Raw genomic sequence first — 27,918 nt, 5'->3', positions numbered from 1 at the left:
AGGAACTCATAAACAATTCATCCAGTATATTTACACTGAGATTTAGAAAAACACATGCGTTAATAATAATAATAATAATAATAATAATAATATGTATTCTTTGGGAATCCAACCCTTCAACTTCCTGACATTTACTCTGGAGTGGTGACCATGTTGTACTCTGGTGTCTTACAGGCCGTTCCCAATGCAGAGAGAGAAAAGAGTAGTGCACTGTGTAGTGTGTACTCACAGCATTCGTACAGCTTTTTGATCCTCAGGATGTCAGTGGGGGAGAGACCCTGTATCTGGCCAATGGGGACGTCCGGGTCAGGGATGGGGGTGAGCGTTGCCTTTCCATTCTGGGTGGTGAAAACAGTTCTACAGAGGCCAATGGGTGGTAGTTATTGAGATATTTGGGGAGAGAATAATCATCTGATTCATGTAATGACAGACACAGATTGATTGAGTGAGTGAGTGATTGATTGATTGATTGACTGATGGATGGATGAAAATAAACATAAATAGATAGGTAGATTTTTATATTTGTATAAGTGAGTAATTCAGTGCTTCATGTTGTGTTGCCTTACCGGGAGTAGTGCATCACAGATGTGTAGTCATATGGAGTGCCCATGGTGTTACCATTTTGTATCATAAAGTTGTATGCCTGGGCTGTCAAATCAATAGAAATGGGATGAATAGAAGTGGAACATTTTAGTCTGATGACAGTGTGAGGGGAAAGTACCATCTAAGGCTTATGTATCAGCCACTCGTTTTCAAGTTAATTCATAGATATTCAAATAGTATTATTACTATTAATGTAATCTAATGCAATGATATATTTACATAACATAATATTTAAAGGTTATCATTACTTTTAAAAAATAACCATGAAACTATCAAAAATAAGGAACTTTTTTATATTTCAATATGTATGTGCTGAATGGAGAGAGTAGGCGAGGTCAATCCCTTACCTGGGTCGACGTATTCCCAGTGGACTTTCACATACTGGTCCCTGTCGGCCCTGTTGTGCTCGTGGTAGAAGCCCAGGGCGTGGTTGAGCTCGTGCTGGATGAGGCCATTGTAGATGCATTCATCCTTGTTCAAGGTCACCAACTGCCTGCCTCCTGCTCTCCCGATGTAAGACCAGCACCTGAACAAAATGATGAGAATTGAGGACTATAGGGTACACGGCAAAAACTGCTTATCTAATACAATCTAACCAAGTGTTATTAATCTCATAACAAGACCAAACAATCTAGTTGGTATCATTTTAAGTATAACGACACAAAGAGACAAAGAGCTCTTTTCCAAAACACTATAAATCCATTTTTGAAAAGATCAACAAGTCATGTTATTTAAATGTGTATTTCAGGTAATGCAGTGCAGTGCAGTTGTGTTGTTTTGATTGAGTAAAGATAAATCAAATAACGATAACCTAATTACATTCCACTAAAATTACTTCAAATCTCTGTATCTCTGTTCATTTTCATTTCACTCAGGTACTAGTCTAGCATCTGACAATACACATTGTCAGAAAACGTTTCCATCACCCACCAGGGCAGAGGGCCAATCAGTCACAACAGGACATGGCATTAGTTTCTAAATCGAAAGTGGCTGTGGTAAACAGGAGTAGTAGCCTGGCAGGGCATCCTATATCATTGACATGTATAGTCTGGCATCGAATCATTCACCTCGCTTAATCCAAGGGGCGGGCAGAGAATTGTCTTTCAAACTGCCTAGGCATGCAATAGGCCAGCGCTACGACCATATCCGTATCCGGTCGGCAAAACGGCAAATACACCCTTCTTCGAAAGGAATGACTTAAGTGCATTGTGTTGATCTACTTTCAAAGAAAAGCACAAGTCCAACTCCTCCAAAGTTGACGCTAACGCCGATTTAAACAACCGCTCTTCGTTTGCCATAGCCACCTTCCTTGTTGTTCACCGTCGCAGGATGTCGTTATCCTGTTAAGCCCGCCTTAAGACTCTCTAACGAAATAGAGCGCTGTGATTGGCCGTCATCCACGGTGTTAAGCCAATAGAAATTCCTATGGTTCGATACTAGACGTACAAGCTAAGCAAATTAATTTGCCGCCGCTAGGGTGCGTCTAGATTTCTAGGCTACAGGAGTAGCATAACATAAAAAGAATTACAGTCTGAAAAGTGTAAATTTATGTACAGCATAAGTAGGCTTAAATACATTGTTTCCTGACTGCCAATACAGTTTATAATTAGTTAGTAAAGGTTATGCAAAGTAGGAGTAACGTTAGGAGTCCCTGATCAATGTGATTGGTTAGGCTGAACCAATGATTTCAAAGTTAAGGAAAACTCTATGCCTGTTACGATGCCAGGGCACGATGCAACGTTTCCCAATCTCTTCGCAAAGCGAAACAAAGTAGTGAAATTTAAATCCAGGCTACAGTGACTGAAGAGAGGGATTAAGATCCTCCTCGTGTTGTTCTAGAACCTTCCAAACAAATGGAACAAACTCACCCTTTGCCGTTCTCTATGCTGACGTAGTCAACCTCTGTTGAGCGAGGCACAAATCGGATGCAGGTCTCTTTTGTGAAGGTCAGCATCGCCTTTTCAATTTTCATCCTTTCATAGACGGCTAAACAAAGCAAAGCAAACGTCAGTGTTTTTAAGTATTAAAACACAAACATTAAGCAAGGGATAATGATTTGTCCAATGGTCAGTATTAGAATATAAATTCCCATAGGACAAACAGGACCCCATGATAGGCTACAGTATGTCTGTTTCAGCTTCTTTTAGATACAATAAAGTCAAGACAATACATATATTGGGCCCTAACTTAAATGGCAGGAAAAGTGCAAAGCCTGTCTAAAAGCAAAGCTATGTATCAATATTTGAGCTTAACATATTGCCCATTGTTAAATTAGCAAATTGATTTTGTGTAGTTATTATGACCGCCGCGCAGCGAAGCGGCGGCCATATAGGTTTAGTCAGATTTTTTTTTTTTTCTTTTTTCGCATGCCCAAATTTCCGTCAATGATTCCCGGGACACTGAAAGACCGGGGTACACGAAACTTGGTGGGCATGTAACCCCACATGGATAGCATGGAACCATCGTTTTTCGTTTTGATCTGTAGCCCCCCCGCTGGACTGGACCCCCGAAAGGAGGGTAGGGCAGACACAGTTTTGTGGAATTCCATTCATGGGGGGCCACACAATAAATTAATTTATGTTACTATACACCAACTGGCCTGTAGGTGGCCGGAGACAGTTTTCTGTGAATATCTCGAGAACCGTAGGGCCTAGGAGGTCCACCTTTTTTATGTATGTTGGTCTTAAGGGGGCATGTCAACCCATCCCATTACCACTTATTTCATGTATAGCGCCACCTAGTTAAAAATTAAAAAGCAAAAATTCCCGGGACACTGAAAGACCGGGGTACGCAAAACTTGGTGGACATGTACCCCCACATGGATAGCATGGAACCGTCATTTTTCATTTTGATCTGTAGCCCCCCCGCTGGACTGGACCCCCCGAAAGGAGGGGAGGGCAGACACAGTTCTCTGTGAATATCTTGAGAACCGTAGGGCCTAGGATGACCATTTTTTTCCGTATGTTTGCCTCCAGGGGTCATGTTAACCCATTTCATGTGCACACATGTGCACAAACAGATACACACACACACACATACATTCACAGTAATCATACGTATGACACATACTCACACAGTAGACATATGTACGCTTGCATGCACAGGCACATACGCAGGCACACACACAAGCACGCACACACACACACACACACACACACACACACACACACACACACACACACACTCACACACACACACACCCACACACATAACATAAACATAACAGAAACAATCAAGAATTTCTCAGAATTATGAACAGGCAAGATGGAGGTTGGGTTGTATAAAATTAATTTTACATGTGAAATCTATAAACTAATCATGTTTTGGTACTTGTTGTCTAGCAGATACCAGTGAAAATTGAGTGTGGATGATGCAATTTAGTGAGACAGTAAGAATCATATAGGCCTTTCAGCGTGATTTCTTTTTGTGGAAAAAATGTGCTGGACTGGGCGGCGGTCATATTTTGTTACATTTACATTACATTACATTTAGTTAGTCTTTGCACATTGGCCATTATTCAAATTAGGGTCATTTATGCTATAATATATATATGGAGAAACCCACTCACAGAAATCAGGGCTCACAATCACAGGCACTTCGACAAGGCCGTTGGCAGATTTCTTCCACTTGCAGGAGGAGCAGGTCAACGCATTCCTGTGTCGCGGAACAGCAATATCGCCCTCCACGAGAAGCTCACCGGAGGCTACAGGAAGAAATGTCAGTCATGAAGGAACTCACTGTTGCATATTATTTTATATTTAAGGACCACAATGGAAATAAGCCCTGTGACTTTATTGCGTTTATCCTCTTGACCAATAGTGTACAAAGACATTTTATGTATTTATTATTTATTTTCTATTAGAAAACATTCTTTGTACAGTAACAACAATAAAGAATTTCAATCAATCAATTAGGCACTTCACTCTACGACACGAGCACTCTAAGCATGCTGTGAAACACATTATCTTGTCATAAATCTTTAAATGATATTTGACCATCATCGGTAAGCTCAGAAAACTTGATGTCATGGCGGCTTATAGCCATGTTACATAAGCTGTTGTGTAATAGACCCCTTCAATGTTTGTAATCATCCAGAGCATATGTTCATTTGGCAATTGATAGGGTATACATCCTTTAGTCAGTCAGACCTTTAGTTCCTTACATCCAACAAAAAATTTAACCTATTTGTATAACTTTGCAATTGTTCAAATGGATGCAATACTATAATTTAAATCATTATTCATTCTCTGTTGAAAAATCTAAACTGTCACTGTCAAATAGTCAAAAGTTTCCAAAAATATTAATACTTTAGTAAAGTACAGATGTACTTAGTTACTGTCCACATCCCCTGGTCTTAGCTAATGGCGATTGTTTGCCTGAGCTGATAACAGAATGGGTTGACGACGTTAGTAAGTGGCCAGAGATTGATTAGCCCGACATATATGGCTATCTGGTTGAGCCCAGCTTGTATACATACAAAAAAGTAGTAATAGTAAGCATTTTTCTTGACATTTCAGTTATGTTTCATGTCATCTGCCATGGCATGTTTATAACTATGTCAAATTACATTTTTGAAGTTAGTTATTCCATCAAGATATGAAATTAAGTAGCCTATGAATTGACTGAAGCTCTGTGAGAGGTTAAAGGTGAAACCTGCCATGGTTAGCGGTCAGAATCTGGGTTGTTAAGTCCACGTTGTCTGCATCGTCGAAAAGCATTTCAATGTCAACACCATCTCTCACTATCTGTAAGAGACACACCACAACCCTTAAAGTAGCCTGTTTTTTAAAAAGGCATGATTGACATTTTTCTTTTAATTAGCGAGCTAACAGGACTTGCAATCAGATATCTAGCTGACAGGCTTGCACTGCAATCAACATACACAGTACAACTGACAATGATTGAAAATGTGTGATATACAGTAATGCTTTACAGTTATTTAGAGTTTAATACTCAATAACTATAGTGAGATATACTATATCCCAATAGGGTGAACTAGGGTGAAAGTCAAATCTTTCACAGACTGTATACCATTAAAACTATAGCATGTTTTTAGTATGTTGCTTCTTCAATATTTTTAGCCCAGAGAGAGATTTGTATATAGCCTTGAAATTCTTACCATGAAGGCCAGACCCTTACACAAACCCAGCAACAGCAGGAGAGAGAGGGAAGCTCTGAGGTCCATGATCCTTCACTGTGCGTATGTGGAGATGTTCCAGATTGTTCCTTGCTCCTTGACCAAGGCCTGATGTGTGAGGAGCCTTTCTGACTGGACTGTTAAATACAGATCCTCTAAGGTGTGTCCACGAGAGGGATTTAGGCCTGCTGAGAGGCTCAGGTGTCTAATGGACACTCTAGGAGGGTGGACGCCACCGCCTCTCCCACAAACCCAACAACTTATATTTGGGGAGTTCATTTGTTTTTCTTTGGATTTTGCCTAGCTAACATACTGTGGCTGATAGTGATGGGTGTAGTATTTGTTTTGGCTTGTTTGTTTGTGACGTGCTTAGATTGACTTCTTCACATATGATTAGTGTGTTCTACATAAAATCCACTTGTTTTGTGCATACTGTAGATTCTATAATATATATTCAACAAAAATAGCCACTTGATTCAACCCCCAGTTAAGAGGAGATGACAACTAGGACGTGTCAGATCATGTCATATGGGCCACAGAAACAACCTGTTTTTGAAATAGGTGTGACCGTTTTCTGTGTCTTTTTTAGCACCATGTGGAGATGGTATCAGCTGTTAGCCTCATCCCTATATATATACACTTATTTATTTCAAAAGCTAAAAAAAATGACACCACTCTTGGATCATGACAAATGTAGTGTGATGTTGGTGCTCCCTGTGATAAACAGCAGAGGAAGTCTCTTTAGGTCGTATGTACTTACATAGTTTTAGTAAAGCTATTCAGTGTTAATTCATAAGGGACTTTTTAATATGATAACTCATGCTGGTGGTAATTATGAGTTTATTGATAGAACTTTTGAAGGCACAATCTACCATTCTGGGGTGCATTTCAAGGACAATTAATAAGTAAGTGTTGGTCAGTGAAATGAGGTGACCTCAGCAGAGCACTATTAACCCGTTTTCTTTCAGAGCCGCATTCTTACCCCCAGTCAAGAGGAGATGACAACCTGGACGTGTCAGATCATGTCATATGGGCCTCAGAAAAAAATCTGCTTTTATGTTTGCAGTTTTCTCTGTCTTTTTTTTAGCATCGTTAGGAGATGGTATCAGCTGTTAGCCTCATCCCTTCACATGTGGCCTAACCTAGCTTAAAACGGTATATATCCATATTTGTTTTCAAAAGCTAAAACAGTGACACCTCTCTTTAACCCTATCAGATGTAGTGTGATGTTTAAGCGGGTGCTCCGTCTGATAACAAGCAGAGGAAGTGTCTTTTTAGGTTCTATGTACTTTCGTAGTTTTAGTAAAGCTATACTAATTCATTGGTGATTAACAAGCACAAGGGACTTTTTAAAACATGAAAACTCTACTCATGTGGGTGTTAATTATGAGTTTATTGTTATAGAACATTTGAAGGCGCAATCTTCCATTCTATTGTGGGGTGGATTTCTAAGGAACTAAATAAATGTGTGAGATAGTGAAATGAGAAGTAGAAATGATCTCATCAGAGCACTAATAACTCTCCGTTTTCTTTGAGCCACATTCAGTTCCTCTAAAGTTTCACTGAAGTCAGACGAAGTATCAGCTGGGGTAAGAATAAACACAAACATTCTTATTTACTTAATAGCCTAATGAAATAAATAGACAAGTGAAAAAATGTATATTGCCGAGTTGAGATGATGATGATGATGATGTTATATGAATGAAACTTTGAGTCCAAAAGTCAGACAATAGACTCCTCTAAAATGCATGAACATTCTGGCAGGTTTTCATTATGCACAAGAAAATGCACAGAATCAGATGCATCATTCTGCTGTTATGCACTGGTATGTATATCATATTGTATACTGGTATCTTGCTTGGATTGCTTTGCCATCTTATGTTTGTGACAGTGTGCATCAGTTTAATAATGTTGAGTAACTCATGAAAGTTGTGATTAACACTTGTAAACACATGCAGGCTTCATTTAAGTTAATTGTGACTTTGTGTGTGTGTGTGTGCCTGTGAGTGAGTGAGTGTGTGTGTGCGTGCGTGTCTGTGAGTGAGTGAGTGAGCGAGCGAGTGATGGAGACTGAATGTGTGTGTGTTTGTGTGTGTGTGTGTGTGTTCTGTATGTCTGTGAAGGTTCATGTGTGTGTGTGAGTTAGTCAGTGAGTTATGAAGAGTGAGTGTGTGTGCACCCATGATGAATGTGTTTGTGTTTCAGGTCTCTTAATGCCCAATCACCCCTCACTGTGACCTACTCTCCTCAGAACATCTGTGCTCTCACAGGCTCCTCAATGCACCTTACCTGCAGTTACACAATTCCACTAATCTACAGTTTCAGAGCAAGATATTGGTACAAAACTGAATGTGTGTGTGTTTGTGTGTGTGACGTGTGTGTGTTCTGTGAAGGTTCATGTGTGTGAGTTAGTCAGTGAGTTATGAAGAGTGAGTGTGTGTGCACCCATGATGAATGTGTTTGTGTTTCAGGTCTCTTAATGCCCAATCACCCCTCACTGTGACCTACTCTCCTCAGAACATCTGTGCTCTCACAGGCTCCTCAATGCACCTTACCTGCAGTTACACAATTCCACTAATCTACAGTTTCAGAGCAAGATATTGGTACAAAACTGAATGTGTGTGTGTTTGTGTGTGTGACGTGTGTGTGTTCTGTATGTCTGTGAAGGTTCATGTGTGTGAGTTAGTCAGTGAGTTATGAAGAGTGTGTGTGCACCCATGATGAATGTGTTTGTGTTTCAGGTCTCTTAATGCCCAATCACCCCTCACTGTGACCTACTCTCCTCAGAACATCTGTGCTCTCACAGGCTCCTCAATGCACCTTACCTGCAGTTAGGCTACACAATTCCACTAATCTACAGTTTCAGAGCAAGATATTGGTACAAAACTGATGGTCAGAAACATGTGAACATGCGAGCATCTGGAACTCATATTGAGTATAGCTAGCCTACTCCTTTTGTGAGTGTAGTGTGAGAATAAGCAATCTGATTCCTAGCAACTCTGGTGTATATGACTATAGAATTGAGACACAGTTTTCCACAACCTTACAAGGCAAAGATGGAGTTACTCTGTCTGTTTCAGGTACAGTAGGTACACTTGTTGCTTGGTTCATAGCTTTAATTGTAATTGTAAATGTTTTATACCAGGATCAAGAGAGAGTGTATTTGGGTGCTGTGGTGATGCATGATGTGTTAGTGAGCTGTTATTGCAGCCCAACCCCCTCTTCTTTTACTGAAATAACCAAAAGGTTCAACCACAAGCTAAAGGCTAGTCCTTCATGTAGTTGAAACCCAGTCTCACGTCTGAACGTGTCACTGTCACGTTAATTAATCTATTGGGACGTGTTGTGTAACACGTTTCCTTGTTAAAAAACGTGTTGAGCAGGACGTAATTATCGTGTTACTATCACGTTGTATTTCGCTTTCAACAAGCCAACAGAACCACGTCATCTGTCAAAAAAGCCTGACCTCACAAAATGGCGAGAATGTTATTTGATGCTTTTGACGTGCAGTTTCACACTCTTAAGCCTGCTTTGAGTTGTGGGTTAGAAGGAGCCACCTTCTAGCTAGCAGTTTTAGAAGGCTGAACCCCAGAATCCAGAAACAAGAACCGAGCAGGGACGGAGAAAAAAGAAGAATCCAAATGGGAAATGAGGTGAACCTTGCTACTGCCGCTAGCATGATCATTTTGCTAGCAATTGAGCAAAACATTTTAAAGTTGATTTAACATGAAATAGTAGCCTATGCATGGGCAATACTGTGAATTCAGAGTAGGCTTGCACAACTTATAATTTAGCTAACGTGCATGATGTAATGTTACATTAATCTGTAAAACAGCTGTTGTCTGTGTAAATTAACATTGTAGCCTAATATTGTTAGTGTGAGCTACAGCTAACAGCTGGGAGGTAGCCTATCAGCCAGGCATGTATAATCGATAATCATGATGAACGTGAATAGATTTCGTTGCGAAAACGCGCATTGTTTTAGGCCACATATCAGGTATAAAACAATTGTATTCTGATACAGCAGTTCTCCAGATGTTAGATATTCACTTATATTATAATATAATATTGTATTTCTTTAACCTGATTAAGAGAGGGGTTTAATTCAATAGAGAATTGCAATGTGTGTAGCCCATAATATTAGATATTAGATTAGGCTAGATTTAGATTAGATTCAACTTTATTGTAATTTAAAAGAGTAGTACAGGTACAGAGCCAATGAAATGCAGTTGACATCCAACTAGAAGTGCAGTTAGATAAATAGGCAAGTTTTCCAGATGACATGTGTACAGTGACAGAAATAGCCTATACAGTGAATATGGAATGTGTGTCTAGACTATAACAAAACAAATTGATAATAATACATAATAATGATAATAATAGCAGTAATTACAGTAGGCCACTCGCATTGTTGTTGGTGACGTGTCTGTTTCCTATTGTTCCATGCCACTCTCCTACTGTCTCAATATCTTAGCAATATCTTAGTTCAATTCAATGTCTTATAATGGTAAAAGATGTGGACAAATACATGATATGATATACAAATAAATCGTTGTTCACGACATGTTATGGTTAAATTATCGGAATGAGTGCGATGGTGATGCAATCCTGCTTTTCAATTAGTTGAGATGGTGTTTGACATTAAATTATAAGCAGGTCAGTTTCACATAATAAGCTTTTTGTTTCTTTGGGTCTGGGTAATTCATGTGACAAAAAATTCTGTTATAGGCTTCTACCGTTTTTCTGAAAAACAAAGCAGTACAACAACATTTCTATCTCCAAAATAATGCATTGTACGCATGTGTGTACTACGTAGTGCATGCAGCTTTTAATGTCCAAAGTAGCCTATACTGATTTCCCTGCATAAAAACTACAAATACTCCTTCAAAACTACAGTGTTGACACTTGAAGTTGTGGAGTTATATTTTAGTAGCCTATTCTATAATATAATAAATACCCACATCAGTTTTACCCTTGTCTCACCTGTATACAACATATGTCTATGAATTGCAGTAGTGATCAAATGAAAAAGGAAAGAAAGGTGTCCTGATGTGTTGTTTAGGGATGATCCTGCAATGTTTTCTCGACATATCTTTATGTCTTTTTTTCTCCCCTCTACTTATGTTTTCACAGATCCTTGCTCCTGATATCCTGATGTATGGGTTGCACTTCATTATATGACTCCAACAGAACACTCACAGAAAGGAGAGTGGTGTCAAACTACAAGACAGCCAGCATGTAAGCAAGGCCTTGTTTGTCCTTGTTTGGCTACTCATTTGTCTACTTCCTGAAGAGGCTGAAGCATGATGGCCTTGACACCTCAGTCCTTGCTTCCATTAACAGCTGTGTTATGGAGTGCATCCTCACATCATGGTCTACTGCAGCGGTGGATACAAAGGACAATTGGCAGGTATTTTACGTCACTTTTGCATTACTTTTACTGTGATTTTGCTAGATATGGTTGTCACTGTGCTAAATATAGGCCCATATTGTAGATGGAGAAACGCATTGTACAGCGGATACATCTTGGGCTATAGCCTCTAGATGTCAATTAATATACATTAAGACATGCCCCACCTTCCTACTGACTTTGGTGCATCATAAGGCGTACAGAGGCCCATATTGTAGATCGAGAAACGCCTTGTACAGCGGATACATCTTGGGCTATACTATTAAGGGACAGCTGAATTGACCACCTAAACCATATATTTTCTTAGAGCCTATAGCCTCTAGATGTCAATTAATATACATTAAGACATGTCCCACCTTTCTACTGACTTTGACAATATACAAAATAGTGCCATGTATACATTTATGTCCTCCAAAGTTTGCAGGAAGGTGGGCCATGTGCTAGTCTATGTTAACTCACATGTACAATTGACAGGCTTTAAGAAAATATATGCTTTGCATGGCTGAAACTGCTTTGCCTTTGTGTTGGAGCTCAAAATGTTCTAAACATATCTTAAATTTCTTTCTGTTACTTATGTTTTCACAGATCCTCGCTCCTGATATCCTGATGTATGCATTCCATTTCATTATATGACTCCAACAGGACACCTACACAAAGGAACTGTTAAAGCAGTGTCCTTCTACAAACAAGACAGCGAGCATGTAAACAAGGCCTTGTTTGTCCACTTCCTGAAGGGGCTGAAGCATGCTGGCCTTGACACCTCAGTCCTTGCTTCCATTTACAGCTGTGTTGTGGAGCGCATTCTCACATCCTATGGTCTGCAGTGGGTGGTGTCATCGCTTTATTTATCATCGTTTGTGTAAATCTTACACATCTTACACAAAAGTCTAAAATAATCTAAACTTCATTCACTCTCCATGTATAGATCAAGATAGACTTGCAGAACAGGCTGCAGGGCAACAGTCTGATAGCCTGCATGAAAGCATAAATGGTCCGCACTTGTTAAAGAGTGCAATTATCAAAGGGCCCTTGAATTGTGTTTTTTTAAACCAAGGAGTATGACTGTAGTGATGCTGTCAGCTCTGCCATAAGCAGTGACTGTGATTACGTTTGCACATTTTGAAAATGTTGTTTTTCTTTCTTTTGCATTCTAGGGTAGATATGGTGGTTGCTATTCCAAATAAAGTGGTTGCTATGCTGGTTGCAAGGTTAATCATGTTGGTTGCAATGGTGGTTGCTCGGTTGACATTGTGGTGGTAGTTGTGAGGTTGTTGGTAGGGTAATTAATATGGTTGCTAGGTTGTTGCTATGGTTCTTATGTTGGTTGTTAGGTTGTTGTTAGGGTAACTTAGAAGAATTTTGTTCAGCTAATACATTTTGGCCTACACTATTAAGGGACAGCTGAATTTACCATCTAAACAATATATTTTCTTAAAGCCTATAGTCTGTAGATGTCAATTAATATGAATTAAGACATGTCCAACATTCCTACTTACGTGCATCATATAGGCTTAAGCAATACTGCTATTTTTGCTCTTAGACTATAAAAATCCATAATCACTTTAAAAACGCTAACTGATTACAATAGTTTTTGAAAGTCAATTTCTTTAAATCATGATTGAAATTGTAACCATATTCTTTATTGAGTTATGTTAATTGACTATAATACTATTGTATTGTCATCCTTCTTTGGGACTTGAGTACTTCAATATCCCCTTCATGTATCAATGTACATTAAAGCATCTTTGATAGTAAAGGACTCTCCATGTAAATAATTACTTGAATTGTCTTTCACTTGTACTGGTTCTATATGTTTGGACCACTGATTGACTGCACTCTGGTTTTCATCAGCAAGGTCAAGGCTTAAATTAACCTCAGATAAGTCTGTTTTCATCCCATGCATTATATGTGCTAATGTTGTGAAGTAATTGGTGTGACCCTACAAAGGCCTGTCTGACCTATGACCTATTAACCTAGGGTTAGTAAATATGGGATCGGAGTGAAATTACCTCACACATTCAGAAACCTCAAAGTGAAATGACCTCACACATTCAGGAAGCTACAGCAATACAAACTCAGCTACTGGTCTCAAATACGGCAAACCAGTTGCCAATTTCTATGCCCTTTATATCAATTTGTGCTACATGTTATTAGTTGAAAAGTACTGGTGTAAGCTTATCTGACCTGTCTGACCTTTGCAATTCATGGACATGTACACATTGGTTTCGCATTTCTAACTAGAATATGACTGATTAAATTTGACATGTAACATCCTTGGATGACACAAAATATAGTGAAATGGACTCAACCCTCACATATTCAAACTTTTTTTCAATCTTTGGCTCCGCCTCCTGACAACACACAAGCAGCTATATTTGAGTGTGTAGTTAAATCACATCTCACATATTCACACTCTATAGCACCCCAAATCCAATATTTCCTATATTTGGCTCCGCCTCCTGGCAACACACAAGTCATTAGATGTCCCAAATTTGACAAACTAGTTTGTTATCATCCCGTGTATCAAAATATGTGCCATATGTTGGTACTATCTTGAATTAACTGGTGTAATCCTATCAAGGCCTGTCTGACCTATGCAAATTATGGCCATCTAAACCTAGGGTTAGCATTTCTAACTTCCATACCTCATAAACAGACTAAATTTGGCATGTGACATCTATCTATGACATAAAATATACGAGATACGTAAAATCACACCTCACACATTCATAGACTCTATAGCGCCCCCTAGAAATCTACATTTTCCAATCTTTGGCTCCGCCTCCTGACAACATACAAGCAGCTGGAGGTTTCAAATTTGACAAACAAGTGTGTTATCATTCCCTGTATCAAAATATGTGCCACATGTTGGTACTATCTTGAATTAACTGGTGTAATCCTATCAAGGCCTGTCTGACCTATGCAAATTATGGCCATCTAAACCTAGGGTTAGCATTTCTAACTTGCATACCTCATAAACAGACTAAATTTGGCATGTGACATCTATCTATGACATAAAATATATGAGATACGTAAAATCACACCTCACACATTCATAGACTCTATAGCGCCCCCTAGAAATCTACATTTTCCAATCTTTGGCTCCGCCTCCTGACAACATACAAGCAGCTAGAGGTCTCAAATTTGACAAACACGTTTGTTATCATTCCCTGTATCAAAATATGTGAAATATGTTTCATGAAATAATGGGTGTGACACTTACCTAGGCCTGTCTGGCCATATGGGTGTCTCAATTGTAGTTTCTGAGTATGTCCGGTGCATCAAACTTGCCATGGCAGGTAAGATCAGTGAAATTGGGTTTATTTCAGCACAACACACCTCTGTGTATCATATTCAATCAAAATATGGATGTTTTGATGGTTTGTTTATGATTTAAGAACTTTTGTTGGTCAATATCTGTCAAATATGCTCTCTAAACGGTTATTTCTGAAGATTTCTTGTGCATCAAAAGTCCCACAGCACCTAAGATAAGTGAATTTGGGTTTATTTCAGCACAACACACCTCTGTGTATCATATTCAATCAAAATATGGATGTTTTAATGGTTTGTGTATGATTTAAGAACTTTTGTTGGTCAAAACAATGCTCTCTGAATAGCCATTTCTTAAGATTTCTTGTGCATCAAAAGTTCCACAGCACCTAAGATAAGTGAAATTGGGTTTATTTCAGCACAGCACACCTCTGTGTATCATATTCAATCAAAATATGGATGTTTTAATGGTTTGTGTATGATTTAAGAACTTTTGTTGGTCAAAACAATGCTCTCTGAACAGCCATTTCTTAAGATTTATTGTGCATCAAAAGTCCCACAGCACTTAAGATAAGTGAAATTGGGTTTATTTCAGCACAACACACATCTGTGTATCAAGATCAATCAAAATCTGTAAGTTTGTGATTGCTTTAAACAGGGGGTTGTCCAATACACATAAAACAAACAGCAAAGGTATGCTAATACAAAGCAGCACTACAGGCACTAAATAATAATTTACATTTGATCAGATTCACCTTTATTGTCATTGTGCAGAGTAAAAGTACAAACAGGGTTCCCACTCTAAGTCAAATGTAAAATTCTATGACTTTTCCCTGACAAAACACCTGAATTTCCATGACTTACAATATACCGACCAATGATTTCAGAGCAGCCGCATCAAGAGTCTTTTACTTTTTTAGAGCGGGAGATGAATAAATAGGCATTGAATTAACACAGTTGGGCTACTCAAGCAAGCTGTAAAGCTAATAACCAGATATACATACTGTGTGGAAATATGCATTTTGGCTAGTACATCATAAACTACTACGACAAAATTCCCTGATATTTCATGACTTTGCCCCCAAAATGATAAAAATTCCCTGACTTTCCATGTCTGGAAAAGACTTTCTAAAATTCCATGATATTCCAGAAATTCTATGACCCGTGGGAACCCTGTACAAAGCAAAAGTGCAATGTGATATACAAAGTATAGACAGATGGTGCATAGGCAGGACAAGAAATACTGTATAGTGTCGTGTAGACAGTAATATGCAGTTGGTTTACAGAAGGTGGTTTAGAGTAATATAAATTAGATATAAATATGGACAGTGTATTAACAGAACATATGAGAAAAACAGAATAAATATGGATATTCAGTATGAACCATATAGACAGATATGTGCAGTGTGGTAACAGTACCATTGTAGTGCAGAAACAGTAACATTATAAGAGTAGTAAGAAGTGTTCAGGATGGATAGCATGAAGAGCAGTAGAATATGGTTATGTATAATTGTAATTACAGTATGTGCATTTGTAAATAAATAACACTATGGGTGGAATAGGGTATTTGGGGGCTTAGTTGATTGGTTGTCACCGGGATACAGAGCTACAGTCCAGTCGGGTGACAGCCACAGAAAAGAAGCTTCCTCTGAACCTGCTGGTTCGGGTGCAGAGAGACCTGTAATAATAATAATAATAATAATAATAATAATAATAATAAAGACAATAATATTTTTCAAGACCATAGAGAATGCTGTTGCAGTACTCCAGTCTTGAGGCGATGAGGGCATGGATGAGAATGATGCATTGTTGAGCCGTCTGATCACAGTAACACAAGACCCATCCTGTCAGACTAGGCCAGAAGTCCCGTCACCGGAATGATGTAGAGGACTTTGAGACAGTTATGTGGCGCCTTTGACCAGTGGTCACAATACAGAGGACCCCTGGCCAGTCAATGAGCAGTGCTTGACAAACATCATGTGTAGAAGAACCATTTTGAAAAAACGATGTAGACACCCATCTATTCTCAGGAGCAGTCCTTCTATAACGGGCAGGAACAGCTGCAGAAAAATCCCCGGGCTTTGCCTTGCTCCTTCCTGGCCTGTGCCTTGCTCCTTCCTGGCATGTCTTTTTGCTTTGGTGATGAGCCTGATAACAGCTGACAACCTGGAAATTAGAAATAGAGATAAAACAAGTGTACAAAGAAAGAAACTACAATCTCAGTGTTTCTCTTGACATGTTCAAACATACTGATGACTATAAAGTCCACTAATAAAATGCAGGTCTATGCCTTTAATATAGTGCGCCAAAGTATTTAAGGAGGGTGGACCAAGTCCTAGTATGGTTTAGGTGGTTGAATCAGCTGTCCCTTAATAGTGTACGCCAAATTGTATCAACTGAACAATTTGTTTCTCGATCTACAATATGGACCTATGTATGCTTTATGATATGCCGAAGTCAGTAGGAAGGTGGGGCATGTCTTAATGTATATTAATTGACATCTAGAGGCTATAGGCTTTCAGAAAATATATGGTTTAGGTGGTCAATTCAGCTGTCCCTTAATAGTATAGCCCAAGATGTATCCGCTGTACAAGGCGTTTCTCGATCTACAATATGGGCCTATGTACGCCTTATGATGCACCAAAGTCAGTAGGAAGGTGGGGCATGTCTTAAGGTATATTAATTGACATCTAGAGGCTATAGGCTTTCAGAAAATATATGGTTTAGGTGGTCAATTCAGCTGTCCCTTAATAGTATAGCCCAAGATGTATCCGCTGTACAAGGCGTTTCTCGATCTACAATATGGGCCTATGTACGCCTTATGATGCACCAAAATCAGTAGGAAGGTGGGGCATGTTTTAATGTATATTAATTGACATCTAGAGGCTATAGGCTTTCAGAAAATATATGGTTTAGGTGGTCAATTCAGCTGTCCCTTAATAGTATAGCCCAAGATGTATCCGCTGTACAATGCGTTTCTCCATCTACAATATGGGCCTATATTTAGCACAGCGACAACCATATCTAGCAAAATCACAGTAAAAGTAATGCAAAAGTGACGTAAAATACCTGCCAATTGTCCTTTGTATCCACCGCTGCAGTAGATCATGATGTGAGGATGCACTCCATAACACAGCTGTTAATGGAAGCAAGGACTGAGGTGTCAAGGCCATCATGCTTCAGCCTCTTCAGGAAGTAGACAAATGAGTAGCCAAACAAGGACAAACAAGGCCTTGCTTACATGCTGGCTGTCTTGTAGTTTGACACCACTCTCCTTTCTGTGAGTGTTCTGTTGGAGTCATATAATGAAGTGCAACCCATACATCAGGATATCAGGAGCAAGGATCTGTGAAAACATAAGTAGAGGGGAGAAAAAAGACATAAAGATATGTCGAGAAAACATTGCAGGATCATCCCTAAACAACACATAAGGACACCTTTCTTTCCTTTTTCATTTGATCACTACTGCAATTCATAAACATATGTTGTATACAGGTGAGACAAGGGTAAAACTGATGTGGGTATTTATTCTATTATAGAATAGGCTACTAAAATATAACTTCACAACTTCAAGTGTCAACACTGTAGTTTTGGAGGAGTATTTGTAGTTTTTATGCAGGGAAATCAGTATAGGCTACTTTGGACATTAAAAGCTGCATGCACTACGTAGTACACACATGCGTACAATGCATTATTTTGGAGATAGAAATGTTGTTGTACTGCTTTGTTTTTCAGAAAAACGGTAGAAGCCTATAACAGAATTTTTTGTCACATGAATTACCCAGACCCAAAGAAACAAATAGCTTATTATGTGAAACTGACCTGCTTATAATTTAATGTCAAACACCATCTCAACTAATTGAAAAGCAGGATTGCATCACCATCGCACTCATTCCGATAATTTAACCATAACATGTCGTGAACAACGATTTATTTGTATATCATATCATGTATTTGTCCACATCTTTTACCATTATAAGACATTGAATTGAACTAAGATATTGCTAAGATATTGAGACAGTAGGAGAGTGGCATGGAACAATAGGAAACAGACACGTCACCAACAACAATGCGAGTGGCCTACTGTAATTACTGCTATTATTATCATTATTATGTATTATTATCAATTTGTTTTGTTATAGTCTAGACACACATTCCATATTCACTGTATAGGCTATTTCTGTCACTGTACACATGTCATCTGGAAAACTTGCCTATTTATCTAACTGCACTTCTAGTTGGATGTCAACTGCATTTCATTGGCTCTGTACCTGTACTACTCTTAAATTACAATAAAGTTGAATCTAATCTAAATCTAGCCTAATCTAATATCTAATATTATGGGCTACACACATTGCAATTCTCTATTGAATTAAACCCCTCTCTTAATCAGGTTAAAGAAATACAATATTATATTATAATATAAGTGAATATCTAACATCTGGAGAACTGCTGTATCAGAATACAATTGTTTTATACCTGATATGTGGCCTAAAACAATGCGCGTTTTCGCAACGAAATCTATTCACGTTCATCATGATTATCGATTATACATGCCTGGCTGATAGGCTACCTCCCAGCTGTTAGCTGTAGCTCACACTAACAATATTAGGCTACAATGTTAATTTACACAGACAACAGCTGTTTTACAGATTAATGTAACATTACATCATGCACGTTAGCTAAATTATAAGTTGTGCAAGCCTACTCTGAATTCACAGTATTGACCATGCATAGGCTACTATTTCATGTTAAATCAACTTTAAAATGTTTTGCTCAATTGCTAGCAAAATGATCATGCTAGCGGCAGTAGCAAGGCTCACCTCATTTCCCATTTGGATTCTTCTTTTTTCTCCGTCCCTGCTCGGTTCTTGTTTCTGGATTCTGGGGTTCAGCCTTCTAAAACTGCTAGCTAGAAGGTGGCTCCTTCTAACCCACAACTCAAAGCAGGCTTAAGAGTGTGAAACTGCACATCAAAAGCATCAAATAACATTCTCGCCATTTTGTGAGGTCAGGCTTTTTTGACAGATGACGTGGTTCTGTTGGCTCGTTGAAAGCGAAATACAGTAACACGATAATTACGTCCTGCTCAACACGTTTTTTAACAAGGAAACGTGTTACACAACACGTCCCAATAGATTAATTAACGTGACAGTGACACGTTCAGACGTGAGACTGGGTTGCTGAGTTTAAACCATGTTTAAGCATGAAAGACACAGTGTGCAAGCTTTCATTGTTTCCAATAAGTTTAGGAGTGTTAATTGGTGCATGCACATGTATTTTTATCACATATTCTTTTTGAAATGTCCAGACTCTAGGGCTTTTCAAATGTAGGCCTATTAAACAACTACAGTATGTGACACGAGCAGTATGTGACAGAGCAGGGGAACCGTTTGACAAGTTGGGGAACTGTTTTTTGATTCCCAATGTCCTATAAAGGCTGGGGAATAGGACCCTAGAACTGGGTAGCATATGAACCTTTGTCATGTTCTCTGGGAAAAGGACCATAGAACTACAGTATAGCATATGAATCTTTGTCATGTTCTCTGGGAATAGGACTCTAGAATTGGGTAGCATATGAATCTTTGTCATGTTTTCTGCAAATAGGACCATAGCATACGAACCGTTGTCATGTTCTGGGAATATAGGACCCTAGAACTATAGCATATTAACCTTTGTGATGTTCTCTGGGAATAGGACCCTAGAACTTTAGCATACTGTATGTACCTTTGTCATGTTCTCTGGGAATAGCACTCTGGGAAAATAAGGATGACCCCAATATGTATATGTAACACTAACTTAGTCAAGACCAACAGATACATTTTAGTCTCTATTTTAGTACTTTTGAACATCTGAGTCTGAATTGATGGACTGAGCTTCTTGCCTTTCATTTATGATGATTGTCAGTATCAGGCATTATCAGATGAATCAGGGTGATTCAAACGTATTGTGTGTGTGTATGAGAGTGAGAAGTTTAGTTGAATGATGTAATGTATCCTATCTTCTGATTTAGATAATCCAGGTAAGGACTGTTGGGGAGTGTCCTGCTCGTCCACCAGCTTCTGTGTCTTGAGGGGCTGGCTCAACGGTGGACATTCCCTGCACATACGGATTCCCCACAGACCAGACAGTCACCACAAGATTCTGGTACAGAGAGGTGGAGAAGGGTCAGGATCTTATAGCCCTGCGTCTGGAGGAAGACTATAAGGGCAGAGTGGAACATCTCAGTACTAAGGAGCATTAATATCAGAGACGTGAGAGAAAGTGATTCAGGACAATATCGATTCAGATACGTAACAAACACGACAGGAGGGGCCTTCTCTGATGATGTGGTGACAATCTCAGTCACAGGTAAGTACATCAGTGAAGTTTTAATATATGATATCGTATATTAATAGTATATTTAATATATAAGACCGTAACACCTGCCATTTTTCCAGATCTCCATGTCTTATTGACTGCTGGTACAGTTACTGAGGAAAGCAATGTGACACTGACCTGTGACACGACCAGCTGCAACCTAAAGGCCGACACCACCTTCATCTGGTACAAGAACACACAGCCTACCAGATACAGAGCCATCAACAACACCCTCCACCTAAACCCAGTCAACAGTGAGGATGCAGGCAGCTACTCCTGTGCTGTTAGAGGACACAAACAGCATCGATCACCTGAGGCTGCTTTAGATTTCAGATGTATGTGAGAGAGCAGCTACTGGATATAAACTTGTCAATTAAATTTAACTGATGAAAGATGAATGAAAGATGAAAGAATTAACAGCCTTAGAAATGGACCGAACAGATGAAGAAAAAAGTCTGTATATAATTGTTGGTGTTTGTGTTGGCAGATCCACCACGGAACACCACTGTGTTTGTGGATCACCATGGTGAAATGGTGGCGGGTGAGTCTGTGAATCTGACCTGCCGGAGTGATGCCAATCCACCTGTACACACCTACACCTGGTACAGGAAGACGGGAACTCAAATCTCACTGCTAGGAGGAGGTCAGAGTCACATCATCGCTAACATCAGCTATGAGACCAGTGGACTCTACTACTGTGTTGCACAGAATAGTGTTGGTGAACAGCACTCAGCTGCTGTGTCAGTGCCAATAGCAGGTAAGATCATCTGATGAGACTGTGTTTTTCACTGGCATACTGTTATTCATAATCTCACTTTCAATGACTAGGTCTATGCTTCTTACACACCATACCAACTGAATCTACAAATATACAGCAATGTGCCATGTCTGTGGTACTTTCTTAGGAGAGAAACGGAGATAATATTTTTTACACTTTTACACATCTGTGCCACTCTCACAACGCATACACCCCCACCCAAAACACAGCAGCTGTTCCCATAGCAACCAACACCATTACACTCAAACTTCTGAGTGGTAGTTCCCTTACATCTTATTATAACAGTGTGTACAACAATTGTTGTCACTTTGTCTGTGGCGTAGTGTGCCATGTATTTATGATGCTTTGTATGATGTGTGTTTAGTTACTTTGAGAATGATGTTCACTTTGTCATTTTGAGGATGATGTGATGAGATGTTTATGTTTGTCTATAGAGTTGAAGAGGACCCTGTGACCTACAGTACAGTCAACAAACACCCCAGAACATGAATACGATGAGCATCACTTCCCATCAGTGCTTCCCATATGCAAATGCATGTCCTGTGTCACTGGGCTCAAGAACAGTTTCTACCATTGATAAGTTGTTCTGTCCAGGCACTTCTAGCCTCTTGGAAAAAAAGTGTCATTGCATCTACCAAGTTATGTACCTGAATTGTTATAGAAAAACGTATGTTATTTACAAGTCTACTTCATTATGTCAAATTACTTATGACATTACCATGAACCCTGAAAACCTGCTGAAAACTGAAATGATAATCTATTCGTGTTTGGTATCATGTCAACGGTCTCAGTGTGAGAAGTAAAAGGGTCTCAGTTGTCTAACAGTGGAATAAGTGCACATATGATTGTTCTGTAGCCTGGGAGAATTTGTCTGTGTTCTGCCAGGACACTCCCATGACCTCCTGTTATCATGATAAGGAAACCCTGGGTGTTTCAAAGGTCACCAGATCTGAATGTCTCCGTTTCATTTTTTTTCTTCTCATAACACCATTTCATTTTTTTGCTTCTCATAACTCCCATGTGTGTCTAGTTGAATCTATGCCAAGTATGATATACTTAATCTATTTTGAATTGATTGCTGTATTACCTTTACAATACTTTTTACTGATTGTGTCTTGAACACTGATTGATTGTAGTTTATGATTATTCCTTGCATTACAATAAATTGTTAGCTGGTAATCTGTAACATTGCTTTCCTGAGGTTATTGACTTCTAGTAAGGAATATGTTAGTCAGATGCCTATTCTAGTTAAACTACATGTGTCACAGAAGGCTAGACAAACCAAAGACCCCTGGTGGCCACATGGAGGGACTACTCTTTGGATATTACTTTACCTTATTGCTGACAAAGACTCTTTTACTGTAAGAACTGTCCTAAATAAACATCATTGTTTGACCTTATATTGTCGTCCTGGTATATTTGGAGGTTACGGTTTGCTCCTCAGTGTAGTGGGTTAAAGAGGCGGTGGCACAGGCGCCTCTACCTGGTGACTTTGATAGTAGTATGATTTAGTATGCACCTTCAGCTTAATCTCTCAAAAACAGACTTTTTGGTGTTTCCAGCTAAAACAGCTATTCCCCAACAGATTAACATTCATCTTGACTCAACTTCACTGACCCCAACTAGATCGGCACGAAACTTGGGCGTTGTAATTGATGACCGACTTAACTTCTCTGAGCATATAGCTTCTATTGCAAAATCATGTCGGTTTATGCTTTACAACATTAGGTCTTCAATCAGCCAAAGAGGACACATGTAACTCCTCTCCTAGTTACTCTCCATTGGCTCCCTATAGTAGCCAGAATTAAATTTGAATCTCTCACTTTTGCCTGTAGGACACTAACTGGATCTGCTCCTAGTTATTTTAATTCAATAATCAAGCCTTACATCCCCAACCGCCCACTGCGGTCTTCTGGTGAGCGTCTGTTGTGTCGACCAGTCATGAAAACTGGGTCTAATTCCAGACTCTTTTCTTCAGTGGTTCCATGTTGGTGGAATGAATTGCCCAGTGCTCTCCGTTCCTGTGGTAGTTTTGGGTCGTTTTAGAGGGGTCTAAAGACATTCCTATTCAACATATACTTAGTTGTTTAAGCGCTTATGTGTTATGGTTTGTATAATGTTGTTTTATTTCAATTGGGCTGTTAATTAATTTGACACAATTGTTTATTATTGATATTCTCCTTAATGTAGTCTAATAATGTAGTGGACATTATTGTTTTATTATTGCCTTTCCCCTTTTTTTCCATTGCTTTTTATTAGGCTATTGATTGAATTTATATTATTGTGTATTATAACTATTCTCCTTATTATATTTGACCTACATTCTAATCTGTTCCCTGTTCAATTTTAAATATTATTATGTTGTTTGTATTTATGTGTCGCTTTGGACAAAGGTGTCTGCTAAATCCATAACCATAACCATAACCATAACCATAACCATAACCATAGTATGCCCATGCTATTCTTTGTGGAACTGGGAGCATCTTATAGTGTCTAAATCAATGTCACATGAAAATACTAAAACCTGACCTGTCATCTATGTATTTTAAGACATAACTTTGTTAAATTAGGGCCTTTTACAGTTCCTTGCAATCACCACTAGGTTGTCTGATTTTCTCATTTTACCTGAGATTCAATGAATGGATTCACCTGCTGGTCATGTGATATGATAAAGTGATGATTTTACTTAAAGACTGGCAATGATATACTTACTGAAAGTGTGTATATTATACGGTATCAGAGGTGAAACACTGAAATAAAACCAGAAAGCGAAGGTATGTAGATTGAAGGCGAAATATGCAGGTTTTTTCTAGCTTAATTTACCTTAATTTACCTTAACTTAACAGCTTCGGAGTCATTGGAATGGCTATATGACTTTTTTCGGGTTGAATGGTGGCCGTCTCGCTTCCCCCTAGCGCCTGTGAGCTGAAAAACCACCCTTGCAACTTTGGGCCGGCGGGCCGACGGCCTCAGTGTCAGAAAGTACAACGAGTGTAACGAATTGCTTTACTGCATTTAAATACACGTACACGTCAGACACCGGCTGCTAGAACAAGGTAGCGATGGAGTTTCTCAGACATTCTTCATGTCACGTGAAAATACTCAAACCTGGCTTTTTCACCCATGCATTGTAATCTTATACAGTCTATGACTGTAACACATATACTGTAGTATGGGTGCACCTTTGTTAAATTTGCACAGTTCCTGGTAATTACCACTAGGTGGTGACATTATTCACAAATACTGTTTGGCTGAGCTTCTCAGTTCGCCTTAGATTCAGTGAGTGGATTCACCTGGTGGTCATGTGACATGATGTGATAAAGGAGAAAAACAAAGTCAATTGATTTTAGACTAACAACGATATACTTTCTGAGAGTGTAGTATAATGCTGCAGCAGTAGACATTATGAGCTAACACAAACCTTAAGCAGAGATGATATGTAGAGGAAGCCTGGCACTGACACAAAAATTGCAGGATTCTTTAAGAAATGCAACATTTGGTGGACACAACTTAATGTTTCACAATGAAACACACTAATAAACCGACTGGATTGAAACATGACCAATCAGCAGCAAAAGCTTTTGGAACACATAATGAAATAACAAAGAATTATGGGAAGGAGTGGTGCCTGGGCACTTCTCCTGGGGAGTTCTCCCACAATGGGACACTGAACAGTAGAAAAGGGCCACGTCACCTGGCACTGTAACTGGAGCAAACAGGATTATTTGATTTAAGAAAAAAACATAAACCCCCTTTATTAGAGTCTGGAACCTCCAGTTCAGTCAACGCCATATTGAACACTGGGGTTCGGATCCAGCGCCAGTCGGCTCTGACCAGAGAATGTCTAATAGGGGGAGAACCGCCACTCTCGGGAAACTTCCGGTTTCTGAACTGATTGCAGTTCCTTTTCTGGTTCCATATGAGGGCGCTCACGAATAAGTGCAGAATTAATGGAGGTCTATGGAGCTGTACCCCTCAAATCCACTTTTCTCGGGATATAATTTTTTGCCCAGAAATTTGAATGTTGCATGCGAAAAGAGAAAATACACACCGCTGAGAAAATACACACCGCTGAGTATTATATTTTTTGAGTCACTTTTTTGTTCTAAAAAGCCTTTCAAATGTGTCAATGACGTCATTCATTAGCAGAAAGTGTGTTGTGGGCAACAACGACCCAACCTGAAAGAAATCGAAAGGACGTAAGTACTCGTTCATTCAACTTTTGACCTATAATCCTTATTGAGCTTGCAGATACCACAATCAAATCTTCGATTTTTAAACAACAACCAGGTGAAAGAGACACATTTAGGCGTCTAGCTCCATTGACCCCCATTGATTTTGCACTTATTCGTGATCGCCCCTAGCGGAACTACAACAGATTGCAGGTACAATGGAGTTAATAGGGAGTGATCCGGCTCTCTGTAAACGGGCTCTGGCCAGGGTCGGACTGGGAACAAAATTCGGCCATAGCAATTTTCTCCTGGACCGGCCCACCACTGGACCGAAGACCCCCTCCCCCCCATAAATAACAAACACCCCGTATTATGCTGTAGCAACACTTCATAAACTGAACCCAAACATTAAACATTTATATTTGAGATCTAATCACAATAACACGGGGGTCCGGGGAAGTCTCTCCAGGATTATCACACCATTTCAAAGTGATTTGAGAGGGACAGGATTCAGGGATAGGCAAGACAGATTCTGTCTGTCTCATGTTACCCCATGCATTAAACCACATGTCACTGCTTGACTATATGAAAAATATAGGCTACTGAACATGGACATTGTCATAGTTGACAGAAATTACGTTTTGTGCCAACATGTTGTAGAAACACAACCACAGCCTTAATTTGGTGCAAATCTCTTTTACTTTGGTTATAGTCCGCGATTCACATAAACTGTAGGCTATCACCACAAGTGTAATAGCCTACTAAACTTTTTTGCCCAAGTTTGTGTGCCGTCATCACATTTTGCAATATTAGGCTACCTTCGTTACTAACCTACCAGTTGATGGCCTACTTTTTACCTGCCTTTTTACCTCGTTGTGAGCTAAAAGGCTAGGCCTACTACAGTATGGGAAATACTTTGAAGTTCCTTTTGAGTAGGATCAGCTTCAAAAATGAATGGATTTTATTTAACCTGTGCTATACTTTTCCACCAAGTTGTGCGGAAATTGTAGACTACCCGTAGTTTTTTTTTATGTTGACAGAACCGCACTACAGTAGCCTACATGGTGCAGTAAATGGAAGCTCTTGGTAGCGTGTGCAACTAACGTCTATAAAAACAATATATTTATGGAATAAGACTAGACCTCTGGTTGCTGTGTACGGTTAAACTGTGATGTGAACACCAGCCAACGGAGGGCACCTACAAGGCTACCATGCACTCGTAGGCTATTCCCCACAAACCTAGCGGCTGCTTGGACAAATCCACTTGAGGGGTGGGGCAGGGGGGCGCGATCGTAACACACACTGAACCTGTCATGAAGAGGCCAAAATGATTGGCCTGTCACCCCCCCAAGCCAAATGGATGCAACTGCATTTATAGGTTAGGCCTATGCCTACATGACGGGCCGCAAAAAAAAGTTGTACAGATTACCAGTCCGAGCCTGGCTCTGGCTCTGACCATGCGCCAAGTTTCAAAGCTGGAAATGACGCATGGACCAACGTCGATTTTTATTGGATATTCTGTAAAATGAAAGTTGTCCTCCAGTTAAGAGGGTGGCGATAATGCACATACATTGCTTGCCATGTAACAAGAAGAAGAAAAATTTGCTCGGGAACGCGCATGGAGTCCGAGTGGAGTACCCCTGAAGCGTAACTTAATTTAATCGGTTAACAGCGGCTCTAACGAAGAGTGGTCTGCCTGCCGTCCTGCTGCTGCAAATGATGCATTCGAACTTGAGGTGAAATATCTGTAGTCAAACTATAAATAAACTATTCCGTTTTTAGTGTCATGTGTAGCGCATTTTTACAGTCTATGATTAGTTTGTTTTTTATTTTATTGTTTGCCATCTCATAGCGGGTGCTCTAAACGTATTCTAGCGTTGGCCCATGACCAAATCAAGCCAATAATAGCCAGTAGCCACAATAATGACTGGAGCCAGCCAGAGCCTGCCACCCTGCTTCGAAAATGGAAGATAACGCACAGAACGACCAGCCTGAGTGGACAATTACGTCCCCAACTCATCTAAAATGTGGTGTCTGGAAATACTTTAGGTTGTACACCGCAGATGGTAAAGTAACCGTTAGTCTGCGGACTCTGCAAAAAACAGTTTACTTACGCATCCACGACATCCAATCTTTGCACTCACCTGTCGAATTACCATCCAAATGAGGCAGCGGAGTCAGAGGCACA

At 39.5% G+C, this 27,918-nt stretch overlaps 1 protein-coding gene and 2 long non-coding RNA genes across 3 annotated transcripts; 1 reads left to right on the top strand and 2 right to left on the bottom strand.

The window, feature by feature from the left end:
• Nucleotides 1-131: 131 nt before the first annotated feature.
• Nucleotides 132-5,788, bottom strand: LOC143118961 (hatching enzyme 1.2-like). The gene is made up of 7 exons (XM_076280150.1): nt 5,723-5,788; nt 5,261-5,348; nt 4,172-4,306; nt 2,472-2,589; nt 951-1,129; nt 567-648; nt 132-357 (listed from the first exon to the last, which is right to left on the bottom strand). Exons 1-7 carry the CDS (start codon nt 5,786-5,788, stop codon nt 132-134), a joined length of 894 nt encoding a protein of 297 aa, XP_076136265.1.
• Nucleotides 5,789-9,034: 3,246 nt separating this feature from the next.
• LOC143128226 (uncharacterized) lies at nt 9,035-11,968 on the top strand. Its single transcript, XR_012987898.1, has 3 exons — nt 9,035-9,393; nt 10,874-11,150; nt 11,736-11,968. It is a non-coding gene; the product is annotated as an uncharacterized LOC143128226 (long non-coding RNA).
• A 4,371-nt stretch (nt 11,969-16,339) lies between these two features.
• LOC143128237 (uncharacterized) lies at nt 16,340-19,596 on the bottom strand. Its single transcript, XR_012987909.1, has 3 exons — nt 19,244-19,596; nt 17,490-17,766; nt 16,340-16,586 (listed from the first exon to the last, which is right to left on the bottom strand). It is a non-coding gene; the product is annotated as an uncharacterized LOC143128237 (long non-coding RNA).
• Between the last annotated feature and the right edge of the window lie 8,322 nt (nt 19,597-27,918).

The sequence above is a fragment of the Alosa pseudoharengus genome, unplaced genomic scaffold (assembly GCF_046254945.1).
Source record: "Alosa pseudoharengus isolate Yale_2024_CS ecotype anadromous, Long Island Sound unplaced genomic scaffold, YU_APseudo_1.1 YU_APseudo_1.1_scf_1, whole genome shotgun sequence".
NCBI lineage: Eukaryota > Metazoa > Chordata > Actinopteri > Clupeiformes > Clupeidae > Alosa > Alosa pseudoharengus.
The sequence above is the reverse complement of the archived record's forward strand: the minus strand, read 5'-3'. Positions and strand labels throughout refer to the sequence as shown.